The following is a 24,917-nucleotide window of genomic DNA, read 5'->3' as shown; positions in this document are numbered from 1 at the left end:
CCCTGCAGGAGTTCTGATGCCCTCAATCCACGGGGCCAGCGGAGGCGTGGGCTGCCGCACACCACGCTGTGTCCTAGGGGACAGATATAGGTTAGGAGCCCCATCCCTGGGGAGGGGGCGGTATGGAGGGAGCTGGGTATGGGGAGGTGACATGGGGGGTGCAGGCTTTGGAGGAGAGAGTGAGGAATGCTGACGTCCAGCTGAGTAGGGACTCACCCCCTATCTCCCGGGCCCGTCACCGGCCCCCCAGGCCTCCCGGAAGGGGAGGGAAGGGCCCCTTCTCAGGCGTCTCAGCACTGAAAACTGTCTAAAACAAACCTCCTACGATTTGGTAGGAAGAGAACCAGTGGGTAATTCGGAACATCACTTGTGGTTTTCGTGCGGGAATGAATTATACGGGGCTTGGGAGCCCAGGGCTGGTCCGCTGCGGCCAGCACGCTGGCTGGGGACAACACCTTAAGGCAGTGACGGTGGCTCCTGTCTATCGCCAGACGTCGCAGGGCGGGGCTGGCGAGGGAGCACAGAGGCCTGGGCGCTGGTCTCAGCTCTGCTTCCGCTTCGCTCTGGGGCCTTAAGGGAGCTGCTCAACCATCCTGGGCCCCGTCTCGTCATCGCAGCCCCTGCCTCAGGCCGTTCCTGGGGGGCTGCCATGAGAACATCCCGGCTGACGTTTGTTAAGCGTTTGCGAGGCCCTCTGTACAGACGGCCTCATTAAGCCTTGCAGGGACCCCCGAGGTGGGCGCTTTACCCCCGTTTCCCAGGTGAGGAAACGAGGTGCAGACGCTACCCTGATGGGCATCCACGTGAGTGGCAGAGCTGTCTGCTTCTGCGCGGCGCGTCCACTCACTGCGTCTCCAGTGCCTTGAGGGGAGCCTGGTCTGCAGCAGAAAATTGAGGGGCGACTCCTTTTCGGTTCTCCGTTCCTTCTGCCTCGCCTCCTCTGAGCTGGCCCTGGGCCGGCGGGTGGGCTCAAGACAGGGGTGGGGGTGGGTGGAGGAGCCAGGAGGGGCTTGCGGGCTGTCCCTGAGGGGCCCCTGGCAGCAGGGAGTCAGGTGGGCCGGGCCTCGGCCCCTGCTAAGCTGGGCTCCTCCGCCTTGCAGACCACAGCCCGGCTGACGGGTGTCGGCCATTGAGGGGGGGGGCCATGGCCCCCACCCACGGCCCCACCAAGCTTTGCTCCCCTGGTCAGACACTTCCTTCCTCACCTTGTGGCCTCCCACCCTGGGGGACAAGAGCGACACTGGAAGCCCGCGGACCGAGGCTGCACCCCCTGTGGGTCACCTCCCTCCCCCCGCCCTCCCGAGGGGCCCCTCCCCCTGGTCCTCAGCCCTTTGGTCTGACAGTTGGGCCGCCAAGTCACAGATCTGAGAGGACCCCGGTCACACAGGCCCGGCTTCTGGTCGTGGCTGCCGCGGACTCCCCCTGGACTTTAAAAGGAAGCCCAGGGGAGGCTGCCAACCTCACCCCGAGGATGCCAGGCCCGGCCCGGGCACCGTACATGGTGAACCCAGTTTATGGATGAGGAAGCAGGGGTTCGGAGGACCCCGTGCAGCTGGGTTTTAGGGTGCGGTGTGGACGGCCTGCAGCTGCGGGTGGGGTGAATGTTGGGGGGGGAGCTGAGGCCAGCCGCCTACCCCGGGCCCAAGCAGGGGTTGATGAGGCTGGAGTAGGCACAGGATAAGCTCTGTTTCAGCATCTCACACAAAACAGCACAAAATGGATTTCTAGAGGGCAAGGGGCCGCCTCGGGGGACCAACAGAGGGACGAGGTTCTAGGGGTCAGGACTGGGGCTGCGGTGTAGACGCGTGGATTTCTCACCTTACGGAACAACTGGGCAGGCCTGAGAGGGGCCGAAACGCTGGGTACTGGGTGCAGGGTGGGGGGTGGGGGGGCGGCGGGGTGTTGCATCCACAGGGAGGGGTCTGTGGGCCGTGGAGTCGGTCAGGTTACAGTGTCAGGGTTAGAGGAGGTGGTGCTTGGGTCAGAATTGGGCTAGAGTTCAGGTCCGGAAGTGACCGGCTTGGGGGCAGTGTGACAGGAGCCTGGGGCTGGGGGTTGGAAGGCCTGGCCCCCGCCATGCAGCCTCTTTTCTCTGGGCCGCTGTCCGTCTCGGGCACAGTGACCGGGCTAGACGGTCTTCCATCCTACGATCTCGGAGGTACCAGAGCTGGCCAGGGGAGGCCAGGCCCTGTGGGGGGGGGGGGGGGCTGGATTCTGTCTGGGAACGTGGGAAGTCACTGGGCCTGGGTAGGCTCTGCTGTCCGAGCTCCCCGAGCCCGCCTGAACCGTGACCACGGGCCCCGCCCAGCATCCCAGAGGGTATTCATTTCCTATTTCCAAAGCCACACAAATTTAGTGTCTCACATTTCTGGAGGTCAGCAGCCCGAAGTCATTCTCACTGGGTGAAAGATAAGGCGTCGCCGGGCTGCTCCCTCTGGAGACTCCGAGTGAGAATCTGTTTCCTGCCCGCCTGGGCTGCGGCCCCTTCCCGCTCACACCGGCATCCTCCCTTCTCTGGCCTCGGCCTCTTCTGTCTTCCCCTACCGCTGACCCTGACGCTCATGCTTCGTCTCCTAAGGACCCGTGTGGCTAAGTGGGGCCCCCGTGGACGATCCAGGAGAATCTCCCCGACTCAAGCTCCTTATTTAAGCAGATTTGCCAAGTCCCTCTTGCCTAGAAGGTGACATAGTCCCGTTTTCATTAGGACATGACATTATGGTTTTTTGGGGGGCGGGTGGTGCATTGTCCAGCCGGCCACGGGGAATTCTGCCTGTGCCTCTCCAGGCCACGGACCCTGATTCTGGCTCTGTGTCTGGGGAGGCGCGTCTGTACCAGACTCGGCCTCCTAGCCCCGGGGACAGCTCCTGTCCGCAGGCAGGATGGGGGGGATTGACCTGGCCCCTGGGCAGATGAGCTCTGAGGTGGGGGGACCTTTTGAGGACAATTTTAAGCAAGCGCAGGGGACAGGCTGCAGAGGCACTGGGACAGACAGCGGGGTCTTGGGGCTGCTACTTCCAGCGGGGGGCCTCACAGCTGGGTGTGGGCAGCCTGCAGCCGGAGATCGCGGGCCTGCGGGTGGGCTCCGGGGCCTCTGCGCCCACCCCACACAGAGGAGCAGGTGCCAGGGCAACAGGGCCTAACAGCCCCATGTTTGAAGGCCATCTCTGGGCAGAGAGCAGGAGAGGCCCGGGAGAGGTGGGTGGGCGTGAGGGCACGGGCTTCCTTCCCTCCGTGGCTGAGCGGGGCTGCAGGCCCGTGTGGGTCTGAGGGTGGAGGCAGGTGGGGTGAGGGAGGTGTGGGCGGAGTCAGGACACGGGGGCCTGGGACAGGGGTCCCCAGGCAGCCTGAGGATGAATCGAGCCCCGCCGAGGCCGCAGTTCCTGGTGGTCCCTGCGGAGGGGAGTGTCCGCTGGGAGGGTCCCAGTCACCATGTCTTTCTGAGATCATCTGCTCGCCTACCTTTTAGGTCCTTTTGCCCCTATTTCACTCTTCTATTTGCCAATCTGTTCTCTCTGTTTTTCCTTTTCAAAAAGCAGACGATTCATTTTGCTTTTGCACATATTAAGGTTTTGTAGGAAAGTTATTGCAAACGTTATAAACCTAATAAACCAATGCAATTAACTCCCACAGCCTCATCCCCAGCCCCCTGATTCCTTCTCTGATCCCCAGCTGCTCCTCCGGTTTCCATCCCAGCCCCTCTGCCTGGGATCCTGTACCGCCCCCCAGCACTCCCCGCCCCCCATAGAACCTCCCAGACCCCGTTCTCCCTCCCTGGCAGCCTTCTTGCATGGAGGCTTCCCAAAGGTGACCTGACCAACGCCAAATCACAGCAACTTCTGCTGGCCCAGAGGCAGGCGCCTCTACCCCTCCCTGGCACTTGGGTATGTCCCCTGAGGACAGCCCTGTCCACGAGCTCTGTTCCCACCAGACTGACACTTGGCTAGAGCTCCCCAGCCTGTTGCTGCTGACAAGGCCTTTCCTGGCCTCCGAGAGGGGTCAGCGTCCTGCTTGTCCTGCCCCAGCCTGGGCTCCCGGCCCATGAGATGACCAACAATAATAGCGGCTGGATTAACATAGCAGGCATTGTCTTCCTCTGACCATAGGGTGGGTATTAGGTGTTCATCCCTCATCCTAAAAATAGCCAGTGAACAGGTGCGGCCCCTGCACACCAGCCCCCCGGATGCTGTTGGCATGTGGCCGGTGACAGAGGGTGGGTCAGGGGACAGAGGGAGTTAGTTTCACCAAGTTCCAGGCACGGGGTGCGGGGCGCCGTTTGGAACCGGGGAAACCCACCAGGAGAGGGTGCAGAGCATCTGCGGACCCTCAGACACCACGAGCTTGAAGGTCAGCTCAGCCCCAGGACCCTCACTGGACCCCCTCAGCACTGTTTACGTCACCCCCAGGTCCAGGCGTCTCCCTGGCACATGAGTACCAGAGCCTCAGAAGATGCCCGAATGTCAAGCCTTTTGCCCTCTTGGAGCCTGGGCTGTGGGGCCTGGTTCCCGCATTCCCTTGCGAGAGATGCAGGGCCAGCGAGCCGGCCCCCTTTCCCCCGGGCCTCCCGGTGCCCTGGCACCATCCCTGCTGGGAGCCCCATCCAGTCTGCTATCCATTCCCCCTTTCCGGGGCTGCCGTCTCCTAGGTGGTGGCCGCTGTGTGCAGAGGCGCCCTGTCCTCCTGAGCTGGGCACACGTGTGTCTTCAAGCCCGCCGGCTGCTGTGCATGTTGCCATGTCCCCTTCGTGAGGTGTGTGTGTGGTGGGCGGGGGGGGGGGGGGCGGGGAGCGGGGAGGCGGGAGGGGCTGCCTCTGTTCTATTTTTACCCGCCAGTTGCTGTGGGCCGTAGTTTTCATAGCTTCCCCTCCACTTGCCCCCTACAGTCTGCAGTCAACCGCAAGGCGAGACCATCTCACCCACGGAGACCCAGGAAGGTGAGTGTCCACCGCCCGGGCAGTGGAGCTGGGGCTCCGGACTCAGGAGCAAGTGAGGGCTCGGATGGCGAAGAAGATGGTCTTGCCTGTGCCACTGGGTTTGTTGGTGGACGGTCCTAAGACAGTCCCACAGCATTCAGTCCCGTAGGGCGGCCTCTGCCCTGCAAGACTGTGGCTGGAGGTGAGGCCCCTGCCCGTTCGGAGCCGTGAACAGGATTTTGCAGGCTGCCCAGGGAGCCCCCGGCAGAGCCTCGAGGATCGTTTTCACACCGCAGCCCAGCCGTCCCAGGAGGGAGAGGAGCGCGTTGGGGACCAGAGGGGGCAGAGGGGCTGCATTTGGAAGTTGAGGGGGAGCTTGGTGAGCAGTGCAGGGGGCGACGCCCGGGTCAGAGGAGAAGGAGGGAGCAGGGGCAGGACTCGGGGGCTGGAAGGCTGCACATACGCCCGCGCCACCGACCAAGGAAGCCGTCCTGCCTCTTTGTTCTTTGTCTTTGACAACTCGCTTGGCGCCCTTTGCTGTCTGCACAGTGGACAGAGCAGGTGCGGGCAGAGCGCCAGCCAGCCTCCTGGCTCTGGCGCAGAAGGGGGGGCTCTTGGGGGAAGGCAGGGGGGACCGCACTGGGATGGGAGCTCGAGAGCCTGTGAGCACATCAGTGAGGACCCGAGGCGGGGGTGGGGCGGTGGAGGGGGAGGGTGTCGGGCGGGGTGGGCTCTCTAACGGGGGGCGGGGCCGGGAGACTGTCCCCAGCAGCTGTGGGCGGGCTTTCCTGTTCAGAGCTCAGGGCGCTGGGGGGTCCACAACTGCAGCCTTGGGAGCACAAGCCTTGTCAGCAGTCAGTCAGGGAGGACCGGGATGCCCTTGAACTGAGGTCCAAGATGGGGGTGCGGGCGAGCAGGCGGAGGAACACAAGCCTGAGTAGCAATTTGTGGTCCCTTCCCTGCTCACACGCAGTCACGTACACACTCACGCTTACATCCCTGCTCACACGCAGTCACGTACACACTCACATCCCTGCTCACACGCAGTCACGTACACACGCTTACATCCCTGCTCACACGCAGTCACGTACACACGCTTACATCCCTGCTCACACACAGTCACGTACACACTCACGCTTACACACACAGGCCCACACACAGCCTCAGTCTCGGTCTCACGGCCTGGCTGGCCTGTCCCACCCATGGGGCCTGGGGGAGGGCAGCCCAGGGACCCCCACCTCCCACTGTGGGTCCCGTTATCTCCCTCTTGCTGTTGGGGGCCGGGAGCGCGGCTCTCCCACCCTCTGAGCTGCCCACTCCATCCTGAGTTCTTATCTTGTCTCTGCTTGTCTTCCAGGGGACCTGTCGAGGGGTCCCGTCTGGTGGGTGTCAGCGCAAGGCTGGGACCCCTTGGCCTGGTGATTGTCAGCGGGCGGGCCGGGGGCGGGCCCGGAGCTCGGCAGGACGCCTGGCCTGGCTGGACAGGTAGCGGCTGTCTAGAGGGCATGGACACGGCCGGAGGCCCCACCCCCCACCCCCCAGCCCCGCCCCCGACCGAGGACGAGCACGTCCCTCCGCAGTGAGATCTGTGCCCCCGGGGACCGTGCTGCGGGGGCTGGGGGTGGGGAGGGCTCTTCCCCAGCTGCCCTTCCTCTCTGGACCTCCTCGGTGTCTTCAGAGGAGTGCGGCCCTAGAATAAACAGCTGGCGATAAAATCTAATTGCAGCCAAGCATCTCGGGAATGTGTGGACTGTTTCTACTCCCCTCTGTGCCCCAGGGTGACAGCTGAAGCTCTGGGTCACACTCCCTCCACCGGGCCTCGCCCTCCCCCCACCCCCGAGGCAGCGGCAGATGGGGCGTGGTTAAGGCTTTCGGATGGGAGATTCAGGCGGGGTGGCTGAGCCCCACCCAGGCTTCCCAGCAGGAGGGGAAAGGGTGGCGTCGAGGCGGAGGCGGCTCTGGAGGAGGTGACGGTGGCCACTTTGCACGTGTCCTTCAGGGTCAGCCTGCCCCTACCCACACCAGGCTCTGGACCAGATCCAAACCCCTGGCCCTGTGCTCAGCTCTCCCCTGGCTCCACCCCCTCCCTGATCCTTCACTTCATAACCCAGCTCGGGCTCCCAACCCCCGCCCGCACACCGGCTCCCACCCCAGCCGTGCCCCTCCCTCCCCCTGTCGTTGGCACAGTGCCCACCCCCTGCACTGGAATGCTGTCCAGCCCGGGCCAGAGGGTGGTCAGGCCTGGCTGTGGAGCATCCCCTTCTACAGCTCGAGGACCTCCTCCTCCGTCTGAGCCCCAGACTCTCGGACTAAAAAGGGTCCCAGGGTCACACAGGTCAGGGGGCTTCATACTGTGCTCCACGGGCGCAGGACCTCACGGAGGGGCATGGGGTCCTGGGCTAACGCCCCTTCCACCAGGGCCAGTCGCTCTATTGATTGGACTTGCTTTGAACAAACGGTTCAGGACCAAATATTAAATGGAAAACAAGTTCTCTAACCCCTGATTTTGCAGAGGGAAAAGCTGGCCCGGGGAGGGTTAGGGTGAAGACCAGAGTGGGACACGGGGTTTTGCCCTGACTCCTGGCCTGACCCCCCTCAGGGCCCCTCACGGACCTGTCCCAGCCCATCACCATACCCGTGAATGGCGCCCCCTGGCGGTGTGCCGTGTGGTGGCTTCCTGTGGCCTGCACTCACTGTTCCAGACCCTGCCCTCTCAGGCCTTCATGACCACCCACTGCCTCACCCTGTCATTCGAGGCCCCGTGAGCGAGCACCCACCCCCCCAACTCCAAACGCGTTTTCTGGGTATCCCATTCTGTTCCCCACAGGTGTCGGCAAATGTTTTCTGGAAAGGGCCAGCTAGGAAATAGTTTAGGCTTTGCAGGTTACATAAGGTTCTGTCCATAGTCTTCTTTGCTTTACCGTCTTTTAAGCGAACAGTCCAGTCCTGGCCTGTGAGCTGTAGTCTGCAGATCCTGGTCCTACACACCTGCCCAGCAGAACCACTTTTGATCCTCATCTTGTTTCTTTGCCTTTGTAAGGTTTCTCTCCCCTGTGAATGAGTGAGTAAATGAATGGAGAGAAAAGAGTAAACGGACAAGTATTTACCCCATCCTGACCCACTGGAAGGCGATACGTCCGATTTCTCCTTTCTGCTATCGGACCTTCTTTCCCAGGCTGGGCGGCTGACACAGCCCCACGGCCCAGCCAGGTCGGGGTGAGGGCAGGAACTGTAACTCTCCCTCATCCATGGTTCCTTCTGCCCCAGGTGCCGCCCCACCGCTGCCATGCCGGAAGTGTAAGTAGTATTGCCTCCCCCCCACTCCCCGCCCCCCAGCCCCGCCCCGGGGTCCACCTCCCCGCCCCCCTGACCCCGCCCCGGGGCCCACCTCCCCGCCCCGGGACCCAGGAAGGCACGCGCCGTTGCTGCAGATTTCAGACCATCTGTTCGGTCCCTGAAGCAGTTCCCCGGGAGACCAGATCCTAAAACAGGCACAGTCCTGAGAGCCGGGGTCCCCAGGGTCCACGTGTCCTCCCAGGCTTTGGGCAGAACTGGCTCTTAGTTTGTTGCTGGAAGACCCTCTTGGCCTGTGTCTCAGAGTTTGTTTGCACTGATCAAATGGATGGATCACAAGCCCCAGGCCATGATTTAACGTTACCCAGTAGATGAACAAGCTTTGGGGAGGTACCTACTCGCCCGGGAAGGAAGTTTTCATCAGCCTGGGACCCCACCTTGAGGGTACCATCCTCCCCAGTGTACAGTGGCTCGTGTCTCCCAAAAGGGCCCCCAGTAGCCCACAGGGCCTGAGGGTTTCTATCCTATTCTGCGTGTGCTCGAACTGGCCCCCCTGCACGATGTCTGTCTGCTTTCTGTGTGCTGTCACCGCGCCCCTCCCCCAGCCTGTCCACACGGTCTGCTGTCGCACGGATGCTACGCACTGTTCACACTCACTCTGTCTTCTGCTCTCCCCCCCCGCCCCCCGCCCACCCTGGCCTTCCTGTGATGGATGCCTGCAGCGAGGTGAGTAAGACTGGGGGTGTCTCTGTCCTGGCGGACGTTCGACAGGTGGCGGTAGGGTGGGCATTTGAGGAGAGAGAGCTTGGGTCAAGGCCTGGGGAGGGGTGCTCAGTGGCTGAGCAAATTCCCTGGAGAATATAAACCTTGGGGGAAGATTCTGGACGTGGGGCTCCTCAAGGTCCAGGGAGGGGGCGCCCCAGTGCATCACGTCCCTGGAAGGTGGTCCTGGGGCTGGGACCAGACAGAGGCGGTGCGACTCTGCACCCATGCTGACCACCGAGCCGTTCTCCCTCACCGGGTCTGAGAGCGCGTCCAGCTCTGGGGGGCTGTCCTGTCCTTGCAGATCTACATCGGAAAAGTGGGAGGGAATCATCCGTGGGTTATTCCAGCCCCGCCCACCACCGGACACGGAGGGAGGAGCAACAGGATTCTTGCCCTCCCCTCGGGTCTTAGCCCTGCCCCCGATACAGCCCAGGTCTGTTTAGACTGCTGAGGACACACACAGCCTGCGTCCCGCCTCGCCCCGGGTGGGGACTGCAGCTGGGGAGCTGTGGACTCAGCGCTGGCGGACTGGGAGTCAGCAGCACGGATGGAGGGGACACTCGGCAGAGATTCTGTTTTTCCATAGTCGTGTGAATCTCTAAGTTTCACTGAGGCTCATATGAAAGTGAGTCCCTGGTGACCGATGGACAACGAGGTGGCCAAAATCTCCCCCGGTTGGTGGGGAGATGGTGAGACATCTCCGTGGGTGCATGACAGTGTAAACCGCGGCTGGTGAGGCACATAGCAACAGGCCATTCCCTCGCAACCACGCGGACCGGACACACAGCAAAACCCTTGGCTTTTGGAGAGGAAAAGACAGAGCACCCTGAATAGCTGGATTAGAAGCAGGTTCCAGGCACGAGAGCCCCTTCGTTTTCTCCCACAGGGACGGCTCAAAGCCCATTGCTTCTTCTTTACGCACAAGAATAGCAAACCCAAGCTGTGGCCGGGGCTCCGCAGAGTAGCTGCAGGTGGGGGATGGGGGGCGTTCACCAGTAGCTCGAGAAGTGACCACCTGTGTCCAGGAGGAGACAGGAGCCCTCGGAGTTAGGGATGGAGCAGACCCCTCTTGCTTCCCTGGGGGACGCTGCCACAGGGCCAAGACCTATTAGGACGTATCTAGTCAGCAAGAGATGTCAAGCATTTTTAATAAGAAGAGAAAATATTGTCTGCATAACTGAGAGCAATTTACATGGATTGTGTTGACATCAAGAAGAGTTTGGACGTCTAAAGAGATGGAGTGTCTTTACTGAGGGAACTCAGGGCTTACTTCTCTGGTGACACAACGTTGCCCCAGCGCGCCAGGCCACGTGCCTCAGGCACGCTGTTCGAAGCCGGTGCTCACCCACCATCTCATTCTGTCTGTAGTCCCTCTGTGGACCGGGTAAGGTGGGTCTCAGCATCCTGACTCACAGATGAGGAAGGGGGTGCCCAGACCCTGTGACCCACGCAGTGTCTTGCAGGATTCAGCCCCTCGGTCAGGGAGCTGAGTCTCTGAATCTGAGGGGTGCAATCACAAGATGAGCTTTTAAGGGACCCTGAGGTGAGGATTCTGGGTTAGGATGGTGACAGGCTGGCGCTCATCCCGGCCTGGTCCAGATTTCTGGTTCTATAGCCTCCACCTCACCCATCTCTCCTCCTCTTTCTCCTCAGAGAAAACCCAAGATTACTGCCTCCCGCAAACTCCTGCTGAAGGTGAGCAGGGTCCTGGCTCTGGGGAGGTGTCCGGGGAGGTAGAGGGGTGCAGTGCACCTCTCGGGGGGAGGGTCATGGGAGGTCAAAGAGGAGGGAGACCAGAGTGGGGAGGAGGTGGGGGATGAGGAGAAGGGATGGAGGACGAGAGGGGATGGAGGAGGAGGGGATGGAGGACGGGGGGAAAGGAGGAGGAGGGGATGGAGGACGAGAGGGGATGGAGGACGAGAGGGGATGGAGGAGGGGATGGAGGAGGAGAGGGGATGGAGGAGGAGGGGATGGAGAAGGAGAGGGGATGGAGGAGGAGGGGATGGAGGAGGAGGGGATGGAGGAGGAGGGGATGGAGGAGGAGGGGAAGGAGGAGAGGGGATGGAGGAGGACGCGGCAGAGGGAGTCTGGCCAGAGCCCGGAGCCTGTGGTCAGAGGGTGGGAACCTGGAATTCTGGTCCTGGCACCTTCCCAGGGCTTGGCAGGAGGCGGGGCCATGTTCAGGGTGGGACCCTGGTGGGGGCAGAGGGCTTGCTTTATTTTGGTAAGAGATTCTTTTTTAGGAGCTCTGGGGCCCAAAAAATTGAGAAATGGTAAGAGGAAGATTGAAGGACAGTACGGTCCGGGGTCCAAGAACGCGGGTGCTGGTGTGTGGTCCCCCGGGCTTTGGCGTCACGTGGCCGCGCACACACTCCCACTCTTGGCGGCTGCCTGGGCGGGGCCTCGTCCGGGGCCGGGCTGGCGGTCGGGGGCCCGCCTCCCCTTCAGGCCCCGCTGCCGTGGGGGGCCGGGGCCGCGCTCACCGGGCGTGTCCTGCGCAGAGCCTGATGCTGGCCAAGGCCAAGGAGTGCTGGGAGCAAGAGCACGAGGCGCGGGAGGCCGAGAAGAGTCGCTACCTGGCCGAGCGCATCCCCGCGCTGCAGACCCGAGGCCTGTCGCTCAGCGCCCTGCAGGTGGGCATGGGAGAGGGGCTCCCGAAGCGGCGCGCAGCCCCGCGGCAGGGGCACAGACTGGCTCGGCCCCAAGCTCTCTCATTAGTCTTCACAACCCCGTGGGGCGGGGGCGGGCTGGGGTGGGGCGTTGGGTCCCATTTTACGAGCGGGAAGGGAGCCTCAGCAGGGAGGAGGGTCTTGCTTGCGGGGGGGTGGGGGGGCTGAGCAGGGGCCAGGTCGCGTATCAGAGCAGCGTGACGGTGCAGAGCGGGGAGCTGGCCAACGCTTGGGAGGGCCCACTTCTCGAGACCTGCCCGTCCTTCCCCTGCAAATAGGCCTTTAATGTTTTTATAACATTGATAAGAGTTTAAACACCAGTGACTGCAGAGTGAAGGGCCCGGAAGGAGATACAGATCTCCTTTGACTTACCATGAGGTTAAGTCCCAAGAAACCCATCGTCAGGTGAAACTGTCGTAGGTCCAAAGTGCACTGTCTACGCCTCACCCAGCGCACATCACAGCTCACCTGGCCCAGCTTAACCGTGTGAGGACCCCACTCACGGTAGCTGAAAGTTGGGCGAAATCAACTAGCAGAAAAGCCTATTTTACAATAAAGAGTTGAATATCTCATGTAATTTACTGACGATGAAAAAGCAGATGGTTGTCTGGTACATAATGGTTTTACGTGTGTGTGTGGCCACCCTCACGAGCGTGGGGCTGCCTGGGAGCTGGGGCTGCACTGCCCAGCACCGAACATCACTAGCCTGGGCAGGATTAAAATTCAAAATTCCAAGGATGGTTTCTACTGAATTTGTATTGCTTTCTCACCATCATAAAGGCAAAAAAGATCATAAGCTGAGCCATCGTAAGTCAGGGACCATTTTTTTAAAAAGACATTTATTTAATTATTTTGTCTGTGCCAGGTCTTAGTTGTGGCATGCGGACTTCTTAGTTGTGGCATGCATGTGGGATCTAGCTCCCCGACCAGGGATGGAACCCAGGCCCCCTGCATTGGGAGCTCGGAGTCTTACCCACTGGACCACCAGGGAAGTCCCACCATTTGTAGACCAACATGTCACCGACGGTTACCTCCAGGCGGTAACCTATGTTATTACTGCCTGGTGGTAATAATTCCTATTTTATTATTAATTAAATAATAATAATTATTATCACTAATTATTCCTATTTTATTATTATTAGTATTTTTTTGTTTGTTTAGGCTGCACCGTGCAGCATGCGGGGTCTTAGTTCCATTGAACCCATGTCCCCTGTATTGGGAGCACAGAGTCTTAATCACTGGACCGCTAGGGAAGTCCCCTTATTTTATTATTTTTGCTTAATATATAATTTTCAAAATTTCTACAATTAACTTACATTCTTTTTATCATAAGAAAACTTTTTAGTGATAAGTACATTCGGAAAGGACTTCCATTCAGAGCGAAGGGGTCTATCAGCCCCTTCCACAGCTCAGGTCTTGCCGTGGTGGAGGAGGGGCCGGGCACCCGGCTGGGAGTTGGAAAAGGGGGGCTGGGGGCTGAGCGGCTCCCTCATCTCCCTTCCTGACTCCCCTGCTTCCCCAGGACCTGTGCCGGGACCTGCACGCCAAGGTGGAGGTGGTGGATGAGGAGAGATATGACATCGAGGCCAAATGCCTGCACAACACCAGGGAGGTTAGCCGGGGCTGGGGCGCGGCAACACCAGGGAGGTGAGCCGGGGCTGGGGGTGGCAACACCAGGGAGGTGAGCCGGGGCTGCGGGGTGGCAACACCAGGGAGGTGAGCCGGGGCTGGGGGGTGGCAACACCAGGGAGGTGAGCCGGGGCTGGGGGGTGGCAACACCAGGGAGGTGAGCCGGGGCTGGGGGGTGGCAGGGGCACAGCTGGAGCAGGCTGGCTGGCTGGGACAGGGTGGTGTGTGAGAAGGTGGGCGCAGCCAGTGCAGGTCAGGTGGGTGGTGGGTGACGTCTGGGGGTGTCAGGTGGGCACTGACGTGGCAGTTGTGGACCAGGTCCCCCTCCCACTGCCGGGTCTGGGGAGTGGCACTTAGGAAGCTCTGGTCCCTGCACTCCATCCCCCAGGGCTGGAGTTGGGCAGAGAGAAGATGATGCTTTTCACACAGATGAAAAGCACAGATTTCATCCAACCTATAAGATGGGCTCTTCAGTGGAAGAGAAGCCACCCCTTTTATTCACCCACACAAATAATCACAGCCTGTTAATAACACCTTACCTTGCAAATGGCTTTCATTTGCATTGTCCCTTTGATCCTCCCTGCACGCCTGTGGACGAAGTGGGTGCTTTTATCTGCACCTGACAGATGAGGACACAGGTTCAGAGAGGCTGAGAAACTCGGCCCAGGTCACACAGCAAGTGGACCTGGGATGGGCCTGGCCTCGGACCCTCACTCCAGTCACTCAGCACTCCCCCGGCATGGGGCGCGGGGCGTCAGCTCCACCCAGACCCAGCTCTGGTGCGGTAGGCAGAATGCGGAGGGCAGGGCTCCTGCTGCTGGAGTGGGCGCCTGTTCCAGCAGAGGGGTGGGGAGGGACTAGAGCCACTTCCCTCCTTCCCACTCCTCCCCAGCAGGAATGACGGTCTGTGGGTTCAGGGCTCCCCCCAGAATTTCCTCCTGAGGTTGCACCCTGGAAATCCCCCAGGGGGCTCGGACATGGGGTTTATCCATCCTGCTGGACCAGGGCTGTGCCCTCAATGACCTGCTCTGAAGGCTCACTGGGAAGGGACTGGTTAGAAGCGGGAATAAGAGGAAGTGGCCCGTCCCACTGCAAACAGGGCTTCCGAATGACACTTCTGTCTCTTCCCTGCATGGCCGCCACAGCTAACCGAGTTCCCTCTCGGAGTCCCACTCACCCCTGTACCAATTGAATAGGATAGAACGAAGGTGGCTGTTTGCAAGGTGACAGATAGTGGGTCTGGGCGTCCCCGAGGGCCTGGCCTGGAGCCTGGAGAAGTGGGGCCTGGCTGGGGCCCCGAGCCCTGAGCTGCCCCCTCCCCGCAGATCAAGGACCTGAAGCTCAAGGTGCTGGACCTGCGCGGGAAGTTCAAGCGCCCCCCGCTGCGGCGCGTCCGCGTCTCGGCCGACGCCATGCTGCGCGCCCTGCTGGGCTCCAAGCACAAGGTGTCCATGGACCTGCGCGCCAACCTCAAGTCTGTGAAAAAGGAGGACACGGAGAAGGTGAGCCCCCGACCTCACCCGACGCGGCCTCGGCCAGCCCTGCACCCCCAACATGAGCCCCGCCAGCTGTCAGCACGTTCCAGGACCCCTGTTCTGGGAGGAGGGCTGGGATGTCCCCCCTCTTAGGGGAGGCTGACTTCCCATCACCCAGCCGCTCCCGCGCGGGGAGGGCCTGGTGCTAGGTGTCCCCTGTGTGGCCGCCCACAGGAGCGGCCCGTGGAGGTGGGCGACTGGAGGAAGAACGTGGAGGCCATGTCCGGGATGGAGGGCCGCAAGAAGATGTTCGACGCTGCTAAGTCCCCGACCTCCCAGTAGAGGTAGGCGGAGCCAGCTCCCCGCTCCCAGGCCCCAGCTGACAGGGCCGCAGGGACGCCAGGACGGCGGCTGGCGGGCTGGGCAGGGTGGGCGGGGAAGAGGAGCCCTGAGGTGGCTCAGTCCTGGTCCCCCGAGACCGTAGGCACATCCTTCCTGCTTCGGGGCCCTTCACTCCCTCACCTGCAGCATGGGGTTGCGTCAGCTCCGTGATCCCCCAGGTGTATCGCCTGGGGCGCAGATGATCTGGCCCCTCCCAGGCCTGCTGGATCCGAGCCTCTGGGGTGGGATCAGCCCCTGGGTGACTCTGATGCCAGAGCTTAGAACCCCTGGATTCCATGACCCCCGGGGCCTTCCAGCTCTGACTTTCCAAAAGTCTAAAGCACTTTTAACTGCCTCCTGGGGAATCCTGCAAAGTGCCCAGCACTGGTCGGGGGGCTTCCATTCAGAGGAGACAAGGCCACCCACTCTCCGAGGAAGCTGCTGGAGAAAGCAGAACGTTAGGACACGTGAAGCCCTCTGTGGGCGTGCGGAGGGCACACGCAACAGGGCAGGGTCTGTCCGACAGCCCTGTCCGTCTGAGAAGCCTCCTGGAGGGGCAGGCTCTCGGAGGATGTGATGGGGTTGCGGACGCAGGAGGGCCTGTCAGGGGCTGATGGTGCAACCAGAGCTCAGAGGTGGGGATTAGCCACACGTGGGAGGATGCCCAGGCGGACAGGTGCGAGGAGGCCCGTGGGGAGGAGGGTGGGGAGAGCTGAGGCTCGTAGGAGCCCCTGTGGACAGCAGTCCAGCCTGGGTGCCGGGGTGAGAAGGGCTGGGAACTGAGGGCTGCTGCCTCTCTGTCCCGCAGGCAGCTGGCCAAACTGTACTCCGGGTGCCCTGCCTGCTCCTTCCTGCAGCCCCGCCAGCCGGCCTCTCAGCATACCCCCCTGCACTGCAGAGCGCGCCCCCTGCTCCCACGTCTCCCCTCCAGCCTGAGCGCCTTCCGGCGGGACTGGGATTAACAGACACAGAGGGGAGGAACGGCAGCGTCTGAAGACGTCGCCTGGCTGGCGGGTGGGCTCCCTGGGGCTCCGGCCGCTGTGGGGCAACCAGGCCTCGAGGAGGCATGCACCCTCCACTCTGTATGTCAAGCGCCCGTGGGCGTCACAGCCTCTCCATTAAAACCAGTGTCCTGCTCACTTCTGCAGCTCTGGCTGTAAGCACCTGGGGGAGGGGGAAGGCAGGGAGCCTGTGAGGGAGGCTGTGCTGGGCTTCAGGCAGCAGCTCGGGGCAGCATGGAGGACCACCTGCTCAGGTCCTCCTGGTCCCCCTGCCATCTGGTCCGGTGACACCACACAGCACAGCGTCACCGCCAGGGTGCTCAGCTCAGCCCAGCCTGACCTGCAGCTGGCAGGGGGCCCCTCCATTCCCAGCCCCTGGCCCTGCTGCTCTCACGGGGCCGTTCCCCCGGCTCCCCTCTCCCGGGTGCCCTGGTGTGCCTGACCCTCGGGGTGAGCAGTCAGGTCAGTGTCCTGGCCCCGCCAGGGGGATGCCCTGCAGTTCCACCCCGGCCACCAGGCAGCTCCTTGTTCACGCCTGCCCTGGGCTCTCCCATCGTGTCCTGGGCCAGCCCTGTCCACCTGCATCCACCCTCCCTGACTGTCTTTCCTTCACACTCCTGACGGACCATGTCCCCCAGGACTGATTCTGTCCCAAGGTGTGGCAGTCAGTTGTCTGTCCTCCAGGTCAGGTCCTTTCTTCATCCCGCTGACATCTGGGCCAAAGCCCGGTGAGGGGTGCAAGTCTGCTGGGGTGGAATGGGGGGCCTGGGGGCACCCCTTCAGACACACGGAGGGCAGCGGCTCCCGTGGAGCAAAGACCAACATCTGGGCCAGAGAGGCTTTTCCGGGCAGTGTCGTGTGACTCCTGAGATATGCCTACAAGGAAGCAGCTGGTCCCCGGCCCGGCCCTTGGCTTTTTGGCCGCCCGGCACTGGCCCCAGGAGAGGCTGGGCTGTGTGAAGAGCCCTCCAGCTGCCTGTGAGTCCCTGTTCTGCCCTCTGCTCCCAGTGCATTATCCACCATAAATGCCAGAAGCTGGGAGCAAAGTGCAGCACCAGGGGCCCCTGGGCCGGGGTCTGGCTCCCGGCCACGCAGCCGCCAGCCCCTGAAGGACCAGCAGCCCGAGATGTGCTGGGGGAAGAGCAGTCTGCCTGGGTCCTTGCTGCAAACAGCTCAGTGGGCGGAGAGGTGGACGTGCTCAAAGAAAACAGCTCCTAGAAACACGGAAATTCTCAGGCGCAGACACACCCAGACACACACACACACCCAGACACAAACACACACACACACACACACACACACACACACACACACACACACACACACGCAGCTGGAGAGCCCGGCGGGGCTGGGCCAGGCACAGAGCCTGGCTTGGGTCTCACACCTGGCAGCCACACACACGCCCCCTTCCCTGACGCACAGGTCACTGCGGCCGGCCTGAGTCTGTAGCGTGGCCTCCCCCCTCTGCTTCCTCTCAGCCCTGGGAGATCCTGGCCCCGAGTTGCAAAGGCAGTGCTCGGTTCCGCCCCCCAACTATTGACCTGGGGCCCAGCACGCTGGGGCCCCCACCCTGCCCTGCAAAGCCAGGCCTGACTCAGAGCAAACGCCTGGCGCAGAGAGCCCGTGGGAGGAGGGCCCTCTGGGAAAGGGCCCCTGCCCCACCCAAAGCCCTCCGGGAGGATGTCCAGTCCGTTCTGCTTCCTGGCAGGGCCAGACCTAGCCTACCCCCGTGCAACGGAGCCCTGAGTGGTGACGGCCAGGGGGCTCTGTCACAGGGCTCCTTGGGGTGGCAGTGGGCGGGGCTGGCTTAGTTGTGGCCACAGCAGGGCCTGGGCGGGAGGCGTGGTCTCTGGAGAGAGAGAACCACGATTCCACCCGGTCCCCACTCACCACGCAGGGACCCAGCCTGGACACGAGCAGGGCAGAGCCTGGAGCTGGGCCCCACTGAAGACCAGCGGCCGCAGCACTCACTCCACTCTAGGCACTGCTCTCTGCACCTGAATTAGCTCATCTAACCTTCACGACACCCCATGAGAGAGGGACCACAACCACTCCCATTTCACAGATGGGAACAGTGAGGCACAGAGAGGTTAACACCTTTCCATGGTCACACAGTTAGTGAAAGAGGGGCCAGGACTGAACTCAGCTGGTCTGTTAGAGCCCGGACTCTTAGTCACGACTTAATAACATGCCTTACCAGAATCACATCATTACGTTCTCACCAAAACCTAAGGGGTACCTGTTATCTCAGATTCATTGACACATGAGGAGACGGAGGTTGGGAGAGTTGAAGTCACTCACCACGAGTCAAGGGCTGTGACAGCTGCAGGCTGGGGACAGGGACCTGGGTCAACCTGCCTTGGCGGTCACCCTTTTCTGGGATCAGACTTGCCTCAACAGAGCCCGACCTGTAACTTTCCAGAAGGGATGTGGCCGGGGACCAAGGGCAATGCATAAGCACCTTGGAGTTCGCCTGTCCCCAGAGAGGAGAAAACGTTCAAATGAGATGCAAATGCACCCAAATGGACAAAGGGGCCGACTTTCTCCAACAGCAGGGACGCGGACCTATAGCAGCCGCTGGAGGGGGAGCTCCTGCCTCCTGGAAGGAACGACCAGGGCAGAACGCCACCTGCTACACCCCTGCCTGCCCCAGAGCCTGAGGAGGCCGGCCGCCCCCCAGGTCTCTATATCCACGGGGCAGGAGGCCGAGCCCACTGTCTGTCTGGGGCCCACCTCGCAGCAGGATGGTCAGGGCAGGCCCAGGCTCAGGGCTGCAGGGACTGGAGTGTCCCGCCAAGGAGGGAGCCCGTTAAACATTAGCCCCAATGGCCCCCCACGAAGTGAGTCAGGCTCCCCGCAGGGCTCCCGGCTGGCCAGGTTTGTTCCAGGTGGGTGACCAAGCTGTCGAAGCCTGGGACAGGCCGCTGGGGCCAGTGCGGACGGCAGCCGCCTTCCTGACCCCAGCAGGGCTCCCTCCTCAGCAGCCCTAAAGCCGGCCAGCGGGCCCTCCGCTGGAGGTGGGTGACGGGCACTCTATCCCGAGACACACTCCTAAGCGGGTCCCTGAGGCTACCGCTGAGCAGCGCAGCCCCCATCTGCCCATGGGCCTGGTGCACGGGGCTGTAGCCGGCTTCTGGAGGCCCAGAGAGGGAGACTGAATTGCTCAAGGTCACAGCCCTAACCAGGGGTACAGAACAGGGCCCTGGACTCCCTGCAGGTGGACAGAGCTCTGGTCTCCCGGCCAGAGGCAGTGGGCCGGGGGCCTGAGCGGGTGGCCCACCTCTGGCCCCGGGTCAGCACCCACCTGGCTCCACCGGTTGACACGGGCTGGGTGAGCCCCTCCCTCGGCTCTGGGCTCAGGAGAGAAGTATGGCCACACCTAAATGCCAGGGCAGGTTTTCCAACCCGGGAGCCCCGGGGAGGAGCGTGTGTGTGTGTGCGTGCGCGTATGCACTTGTGGCCGTCCCTCGGAAGGGGTGAGTCTGGTGTGTGTGCCCGTGAGGGTGGTGGCTTGCTTGCCCTTGAGTGCCATGGATGCCCACATGGCCCTCGTTTTAGAATTTTCCAGATGCAATTCCCCTGATTGGATCTCTGTGACCCAACTTTCTACTCCACTGCCCGCTGAGGAAACCGGGCTACTGCAGTGAAGTTTCCATAAAGCTACGTGCATTCAGTGAAAAGGGTTCTCCTTTTCTCAAGTATGCATGCCTTAATTCTATTATTTTAGTATCAAGATACCCTGTACTTATGGGGTGGGAGCACAGGAAGTGGTAATTGTTGTCTTCTAATTTCTTCAAAAAACAAAATGGTGGGGCTTCCCTGGTGGCGCAGTGGTTGAGAGTCCGCCTGCCGATGCAGGGGACACGGGTTCGTGCCCCGGTCCGGGAAGATCCCACATGCCACGGAGCGGCTGGGCCCGTGAGCCATGGCCGCTGAGCCTGTGCATCCGGAGCCTGTGCTCCGCCACGGGAGAGGCCACAGCGGTGAGAGGCCCGCGTACCGCAAACAAACAAACAAAAACCCCACAAAATGGTGGCAACACGATTTGTGTATTTATATTTTAAAAAGTATTATTAGTTGGTGAAACCCAAAGCCAGGGAACCACTGCCCTGGATTCTTTAGGGTGTGGGTCTTACCTCCCAGTCACAGTCAGGCTGTGACTTCCAACCCCGCTGGCCTGGGGCCGGGGATCCCCTGGTCTCCACTCTGGCCTCTTTGGGGGAAAGGAAGCTGCCTTATGTCCTGTGTAGACAGGGGTTGGGGGCCGGGGAGTCCAGAGCCCAATGTCTTCCTTGGGAGGGGAAGAGAGAGGGGGCTTCCTCCTCCCACTGGCTGGGGAGTCAAAAACTCCCCTCCTGGATCAGGGGATTCCCAGGGTGATAAGCCCTGCCTTCCTGGATTCTCCCCAGGGGAAGTGGCCAGCACAGGCTCACAGTTACTAACATATGCACACAATTATATGGTGAACACCTCTGTGTGAACCACTCATTTTAAGAACTAGGGAACTGCGATTCAGTATCTTGTAATTATCTATAACAGAAAATAATCTGAAAATAAGGAAGTAAATAATTATATAAATATATATGTATAGCTGAATCACTTTGCTGTACACCTGAAACTAACACGATATTGTAAATTAACTATACTTCGATTAAAACAAAAGAACTAGGTTATTGCAAATGCTTTTGAAGCCCCTGCACACCCCTCTCCAACCATGACACTTCCCCTCCAGAGCGCTGAGCCTGCGCTCTAGAGCCCGCAAGCCACAACTACTGAGCCCACGTGCCACAACTACTGAAGCCCGTGCGCCTAGAGCCCGTGCTCTGCAACAAGAGAAGCCACCGCAATGAGAAGCCCGCGCACTGCAACGAAGAGTAGCCCCCGCTCGCCGCAACTAGAGAAAGCCTGCGTGCAGCAACGAAGACCCAACACAGCCATAAATAAATTAATTAAAAAAAATTGCTTAGCACTCCTCCACTTGCGAATAGACTTGAGACAGTAGGTGTGGTTGCAGTTGGAGAGGATCCTGGGGCTGCGCTCGCTGGGGCTGGCTTTCTCGTAGGCCACCTCCATGCAGATCCCACACACCATGTCCTTGCTGCGCTGCACGGCAGACGAGAGCTCCATGTCCTCATGGGCCTCGAAATGCATGCTTCTGCTCTGAAGTTCATTAGAGGTGAAGATTGCAAAATTCACCTCTGTGAAAGAACGAAGTGATGAAATACCACCATTTACTCACCTTTTCCCTGTGAATAGGCCTCTGGGTGGTTTCCGGAGTTTTGCTTCTATAACCAGTGCTACCGGGGACGTTCTGAGCTCCTGCTTGGTGCCCGTGGTCAAGGTGCCGGGCCGTCAGCACTTGCTGGTTTCCACGTACACTCCCGCAGCAATCTACCATCAGGGTGACCCAGATCCTGGAGAAGAAGGGTCCTAGACGCTGAGAGGCTCCGACCCAGCCTCCCAGGTAACACAGAGGGGATCCTGGGCTGTCTGGGGTTTCCTGTTCTCCTTCCCAAAGCAAGTTAGTGCAATTCTGTAAACCTACCACGCCAAGCGCTAGCGTAGACACGGGGGCGAATGAAACACTCCTGCTCTCCCCAAGACGCTCGGGGCGTTGAAACACGGGCACGGGCACCCTAAGCACCACCCCTGCCCTTGTGATTGTCCCCTTCTCCCGCCCGCCCTGCACAAGCCCTCGGGTGCTGTGGAAAACGCAGGCCAGGCTGTCCTGAGCCCCGCCCCAACGTCCAGCCATGTGCTGGACAGCTCCCCGGGCTGCCCTTGGGGCCCTCACATTCCCGTGGCTCAGGCCAGGGCTGCTGCTGACCACCTCACAGGGTGCAGACAGCCCCACGCCAAGAGCTCTCAGGCCCCAGGGGTCAGTACTGAGGCTGAGCCCCCTCGGGCTGAGGTCACCGGCCCCTCAAGGTAGCAAGTGGGCGTCACCTGGACTTCTCCCCTCCACCCAGCAGCCAGCCCCATGACCACTCGGCCTTCCAGACCTCCGGCCAACCCCTCCTCCCCCTCCTCTGTGCTCCCGTCGCGGAGCACAGGCTCCGGACGCGCAGGCTCAGCGGCCATGGCTCACGGGCCCAGCCACTCCGCGGCATGTGGGATCTTCCCGGACCGGGGCACGAACCCGCGTCCCCTGCCTCGGCAGGCGGACTCTCAGCCACTGCGCCACCAGGGAAGCCCAAGTCCTTTTTTTTATGGACGTAAAAGTGGTCCCCTCGGTGGTGGTCTCCCCCTGAAGCCTGGTCAGTGTTGCTTTCAAAGTCTCGGGGGCCTTCCCACTCAGAGGCCATTTGCCTTGTCATTTTCAGCTATTGGGCAGGGTCATGGCCAAGTCCTAAGCTCAGGGCAGCATGAGGACCCCTTTCCTGGTGCCGTGACGGGCACACGGTGCTTCGGGCGCATGAGCCCTCTCCTTGCGGAACCACCTTCCACTCGAGACCCCACATCTCCGTTCACGCCCCATCCTGTAGCGGGTCCCTCGCCCCATTCTCTGATGAGTGAATTCCACTCAACGTTCAAGCCCAACCCAGATGTTCCCTCCCCTTGCAGGCACCCCCAGTCCCTCCACTAGAATTAATCTCTCCTGATGACAGTTTCAATTTTCATCACAGCCTGTCTTGAACACGGCTTGTATGTAAGGACGCTTAGGAGTACCTGTGTGTACCTATGCTTAGGCACACGTGTGTGTGTGTATGCTTATGCCCACGTGTGTGTACGCACGATTAGGAGCACATGTGGCTGTGCACCAGCACGTGTGTGCCTCCACTGCCAAACTGGGACTGTCTTGGGGTCAGGATCTGAGTCCCCACCATCTTGGTGTCATTGAAAGCCAGCGCTGTTTGCTGATTGTAGCAGGTGGAATTATGTTCCCGCCCAAAAAGAAAGGTCAGTCCCTAAGCCCTGGTAGCTGTGAATGTGACCTCACTGGGAAATCGGGTCTTTGCAGATGTGATCAAATTTAAATGTGGTCGTATTGGATCAGGGTGGGGCTGTAACGCAAGGACTGATGTCTTGATAAGAAGAGGGAACTTTGTACGCGGGCACAGAGACACCGGGACAGTTCCCTGGGACTCTGAAGGCAGACATGGAGTCACGTGGCGGCAGGCCCAGGGTTGCCACCAGCAGCAGCAGGACGACAGATGCAAAGAAAGGTCCTGCCCTAGAGCCTCTGGAGGGAGCACGGCTCTGCTGACGGACTTCTATACAATGCCTGCCCTCAAGGAACTTTTGGGGCACGAACACGCACATAATTCACTTTTCCTTACTTCTGGAGTTGTCTACGCACCAATCTTCCGTGTCTTTGGGTTTTGTGTCCATAGACAGGGTGCTGGAGTTTGGGCTTTTAGAGACACCGCTGACTCTCTGCTGGTTTCATGAAGTGTCCCTGGAAAGGCCAGGCTTCAAATGACTGGGGTCGTTTGTCCTTCTCTGTTGAGATGTCACCACTGACAAACCATGGGAAGGACATTCTCTAGGTCCCCAGGGGGCAGCAGGCTCCCCAGGAAGTACTGGGCCCCAAATCCCAGCATCCAGGGACCTGGGTTATCACCAGCCCCTCTTCCTCTTTCCCTGGAAGAGCCAGTGGCCCAGGGCCTGCCTTGGCCTCTGCAGGGGTCTTGTCAGCTCTCCCGCTGCTCACCCCAGGATCACCAGCACGCAACCACGGACTCGTGTGATCCCCACAACCTGGGCAAAGTATCATTCTACACACATGAGGAAACAGGAGATTTGCCCCATGTCACATGTTTCATACATGTCAGGGCCCAAAGCCCCATCTCCAGGCTCCCAGTCCAGCTCTCATTCCTTGAACCTCACTCCTCACCTCCTTTGGCCAAGAAGGAAGGCTCCCTGGAGGAGGGGGCATCTGGGGACGGAGATGCCTTAGCAGGCTAGCTGTGTGTGTGTGTCCCAGCTTCTGCTTAGCGGCTGGCTTGCCCTTTACTGGGAGATCTCAGAGCTGGAGGGTATTGTAGAGACCACCAGCTCTGGATCAGTGCCACGGGGAGGCCAGGCTGGTCAGCGAGACCCAGCAGGGCAGACGCTGTCAGTTCCGCCTCCCTCTTCTCCTGCTGGTGCCTGGGGCTGCAACAGTTCTGATGCGTCGGGAAGATAAGACTCCACGACTTGGGGACTGACCATCCCTGGTCTCCCTGAGGCCGGCTCCCAGGCGGGCAGCGCGAGTGGCACCGGCAGCCGGATGTGCACTTAAAGGGAGCCAGGTGGTGCCTCACTTGCTCCAAAACTCCACTGCTAGTTCCCTGTCCACTGCTCCCTTCCGGGGAAAGCCGAGCTTCCCCCGCCTGGTTCCACACCCAGCCCCCTCCAGCCCAAAGTCCAGCCCAGCCTGCGAGGAGACGCCTCCGACGTCTTGGCTTTTTCAGAGCCGGAGGCACTCCAGGGTGTGCAGAATGGAACCCAGGCTCTCCTTTCGGGAGGAGTGGGCTTTGCCCCGGGCGTGCCTGCAGTTTTGCGCGAGGCGCAGAGAAAGCGCGCCCCGCACTCTCCCGGGGTCTCGGAGCGGCGGGCCGGAGCTTAGAGTCGGGAGGGCTCTCCAGACTTCAGACGCGCGCCGGCTCCCACCTACCCGCCCGCCTCCCGTCTGGGATTCTCGGGGCCGAGCCGGTTGGCGGGCGGAGAGCGGGTGCGTCCCCGGGCCCCGGCCCCGGGCCGCGGCACTTGTGGGAGGGAGCGGCCGGGCGGGCTGGTTGGACAGGTCCCGAGCAGGAAGTCCCCACCCCCGCCCCGCACCGCCCCGCGCGGCCCGGGCTCTCGTCCACCC

At 61.1% G+C, this 24,917-nt stretch overlaps 1 protein-coding gene and 2 long non-coding RNA genes across 5 annotated transcripts; 1 reads left to right on the top strand and 2 right to left on the bottom strand.

The window, feature by feature from the left end:
• Window positions 1-10,098: 10,098 nt before the first annotated feature.
• LOC125960303 (uncharacterized) lies at window positions 10,099-11,588 on the bottom strand. The gene is made up of 2 exons (XR_007469874.1): window positions 11,452-11,588; window positions 10,099-10,468 (listed from the first exon to the last, which is right to left on the bottom strand). It is a non-coding gene; the product is annotated as an uncharacterized LOC125960303 (long non-coding RNA).
• Window positions 11,476-16,261, top strand: TNNI1 (troponin I1, slow skeletal type). Its single transcript, XM_049693587.1, has 5 exons — window positions 11,476-11,601; window positions 13,160-13,249; window positions 14,592-14,768; window positions 14,976-15,085; window positions 15,931-16,261. The coding sequence occupies exons 1-4, from the start codon at window positions 11,476-11,478 to the stop codon at window positions 15,081-15,083; spliced, it is 501 nt and encodes a 166-aa protein (XP_049549544.1). The 3' UTR covers window positions 15,084-15,085; window positions 15,931-16,261.
• LOC125960302 (uncharacterized) lies at window positions 11,955-24,800 on the bottom strand. 3 transcript variants are annotated; one of them, XR_007469863.1, is made up of 3 exons: window positions 23,394-24,800; window positions 13,806-21,321; window positions 11,955-12,179 (listed from the first exon to the last, which is right to left on the bottom strand). It is a non-coding gene; the product is annotated as an uncharacterized LOC125960302 (long non-coding RNA). The 3 variants fall into 3 exon arrangements; XR_007469864.1 differs by having other exon boundaries at window positions 23,404-24,800; XR_007469865.1 differs by having other exon boundaries at window positions 23,961-24,800.
• Window positions 24,801-24,917: the final 117 nt, after the last annotated feature.

This window comes from Orcinus orca, chromosome 1 (genome assembly GCF_937001465.1).
Source record: "Orcinus orca chromosome 1, mOrcOrc1.1, whole genome shotgun sequence".
Classification (NCBI taxonomy): Eukaryota; Metazoa; Chordata; class Mammalia; order Artiodactyla; family Delphinidae; genus Orcinus; species Orcinus orca.
Note: the sequence above shows the minus strand (reverse complement) of the source record. Positions and strands in the feature narration are given on the sequence as shown.

What these genes read in the sequence shown, in the direction of transcription:
- TNNI1 (XM_049693587.1), top strand. Translation starts at nt 11,476, where the DNA reads ATGCTGGCCAAGGCCAAGGAGTGCTGGGAGCAAGAGCACGAGGCGCGG. An exon ending in TGTCGCTCAGCGCCCTGCAG is followed by an intron (nt 11,602 to 13,159) that starts GTGGGCATGGGA and finishes CTGCTTCCCCAG; the next exon opens with GACCTGTGCCGGGACCTGCA. An exon ending in GCCTGCACAACACCAGGGAG is followed by an intron (nt 13,250 to 14,591) that starts GTTAGCCGGGGC and finishes CCCTCCCCGCAG; the next exon opens with ATCAAGGACCTGAAGCTCAA.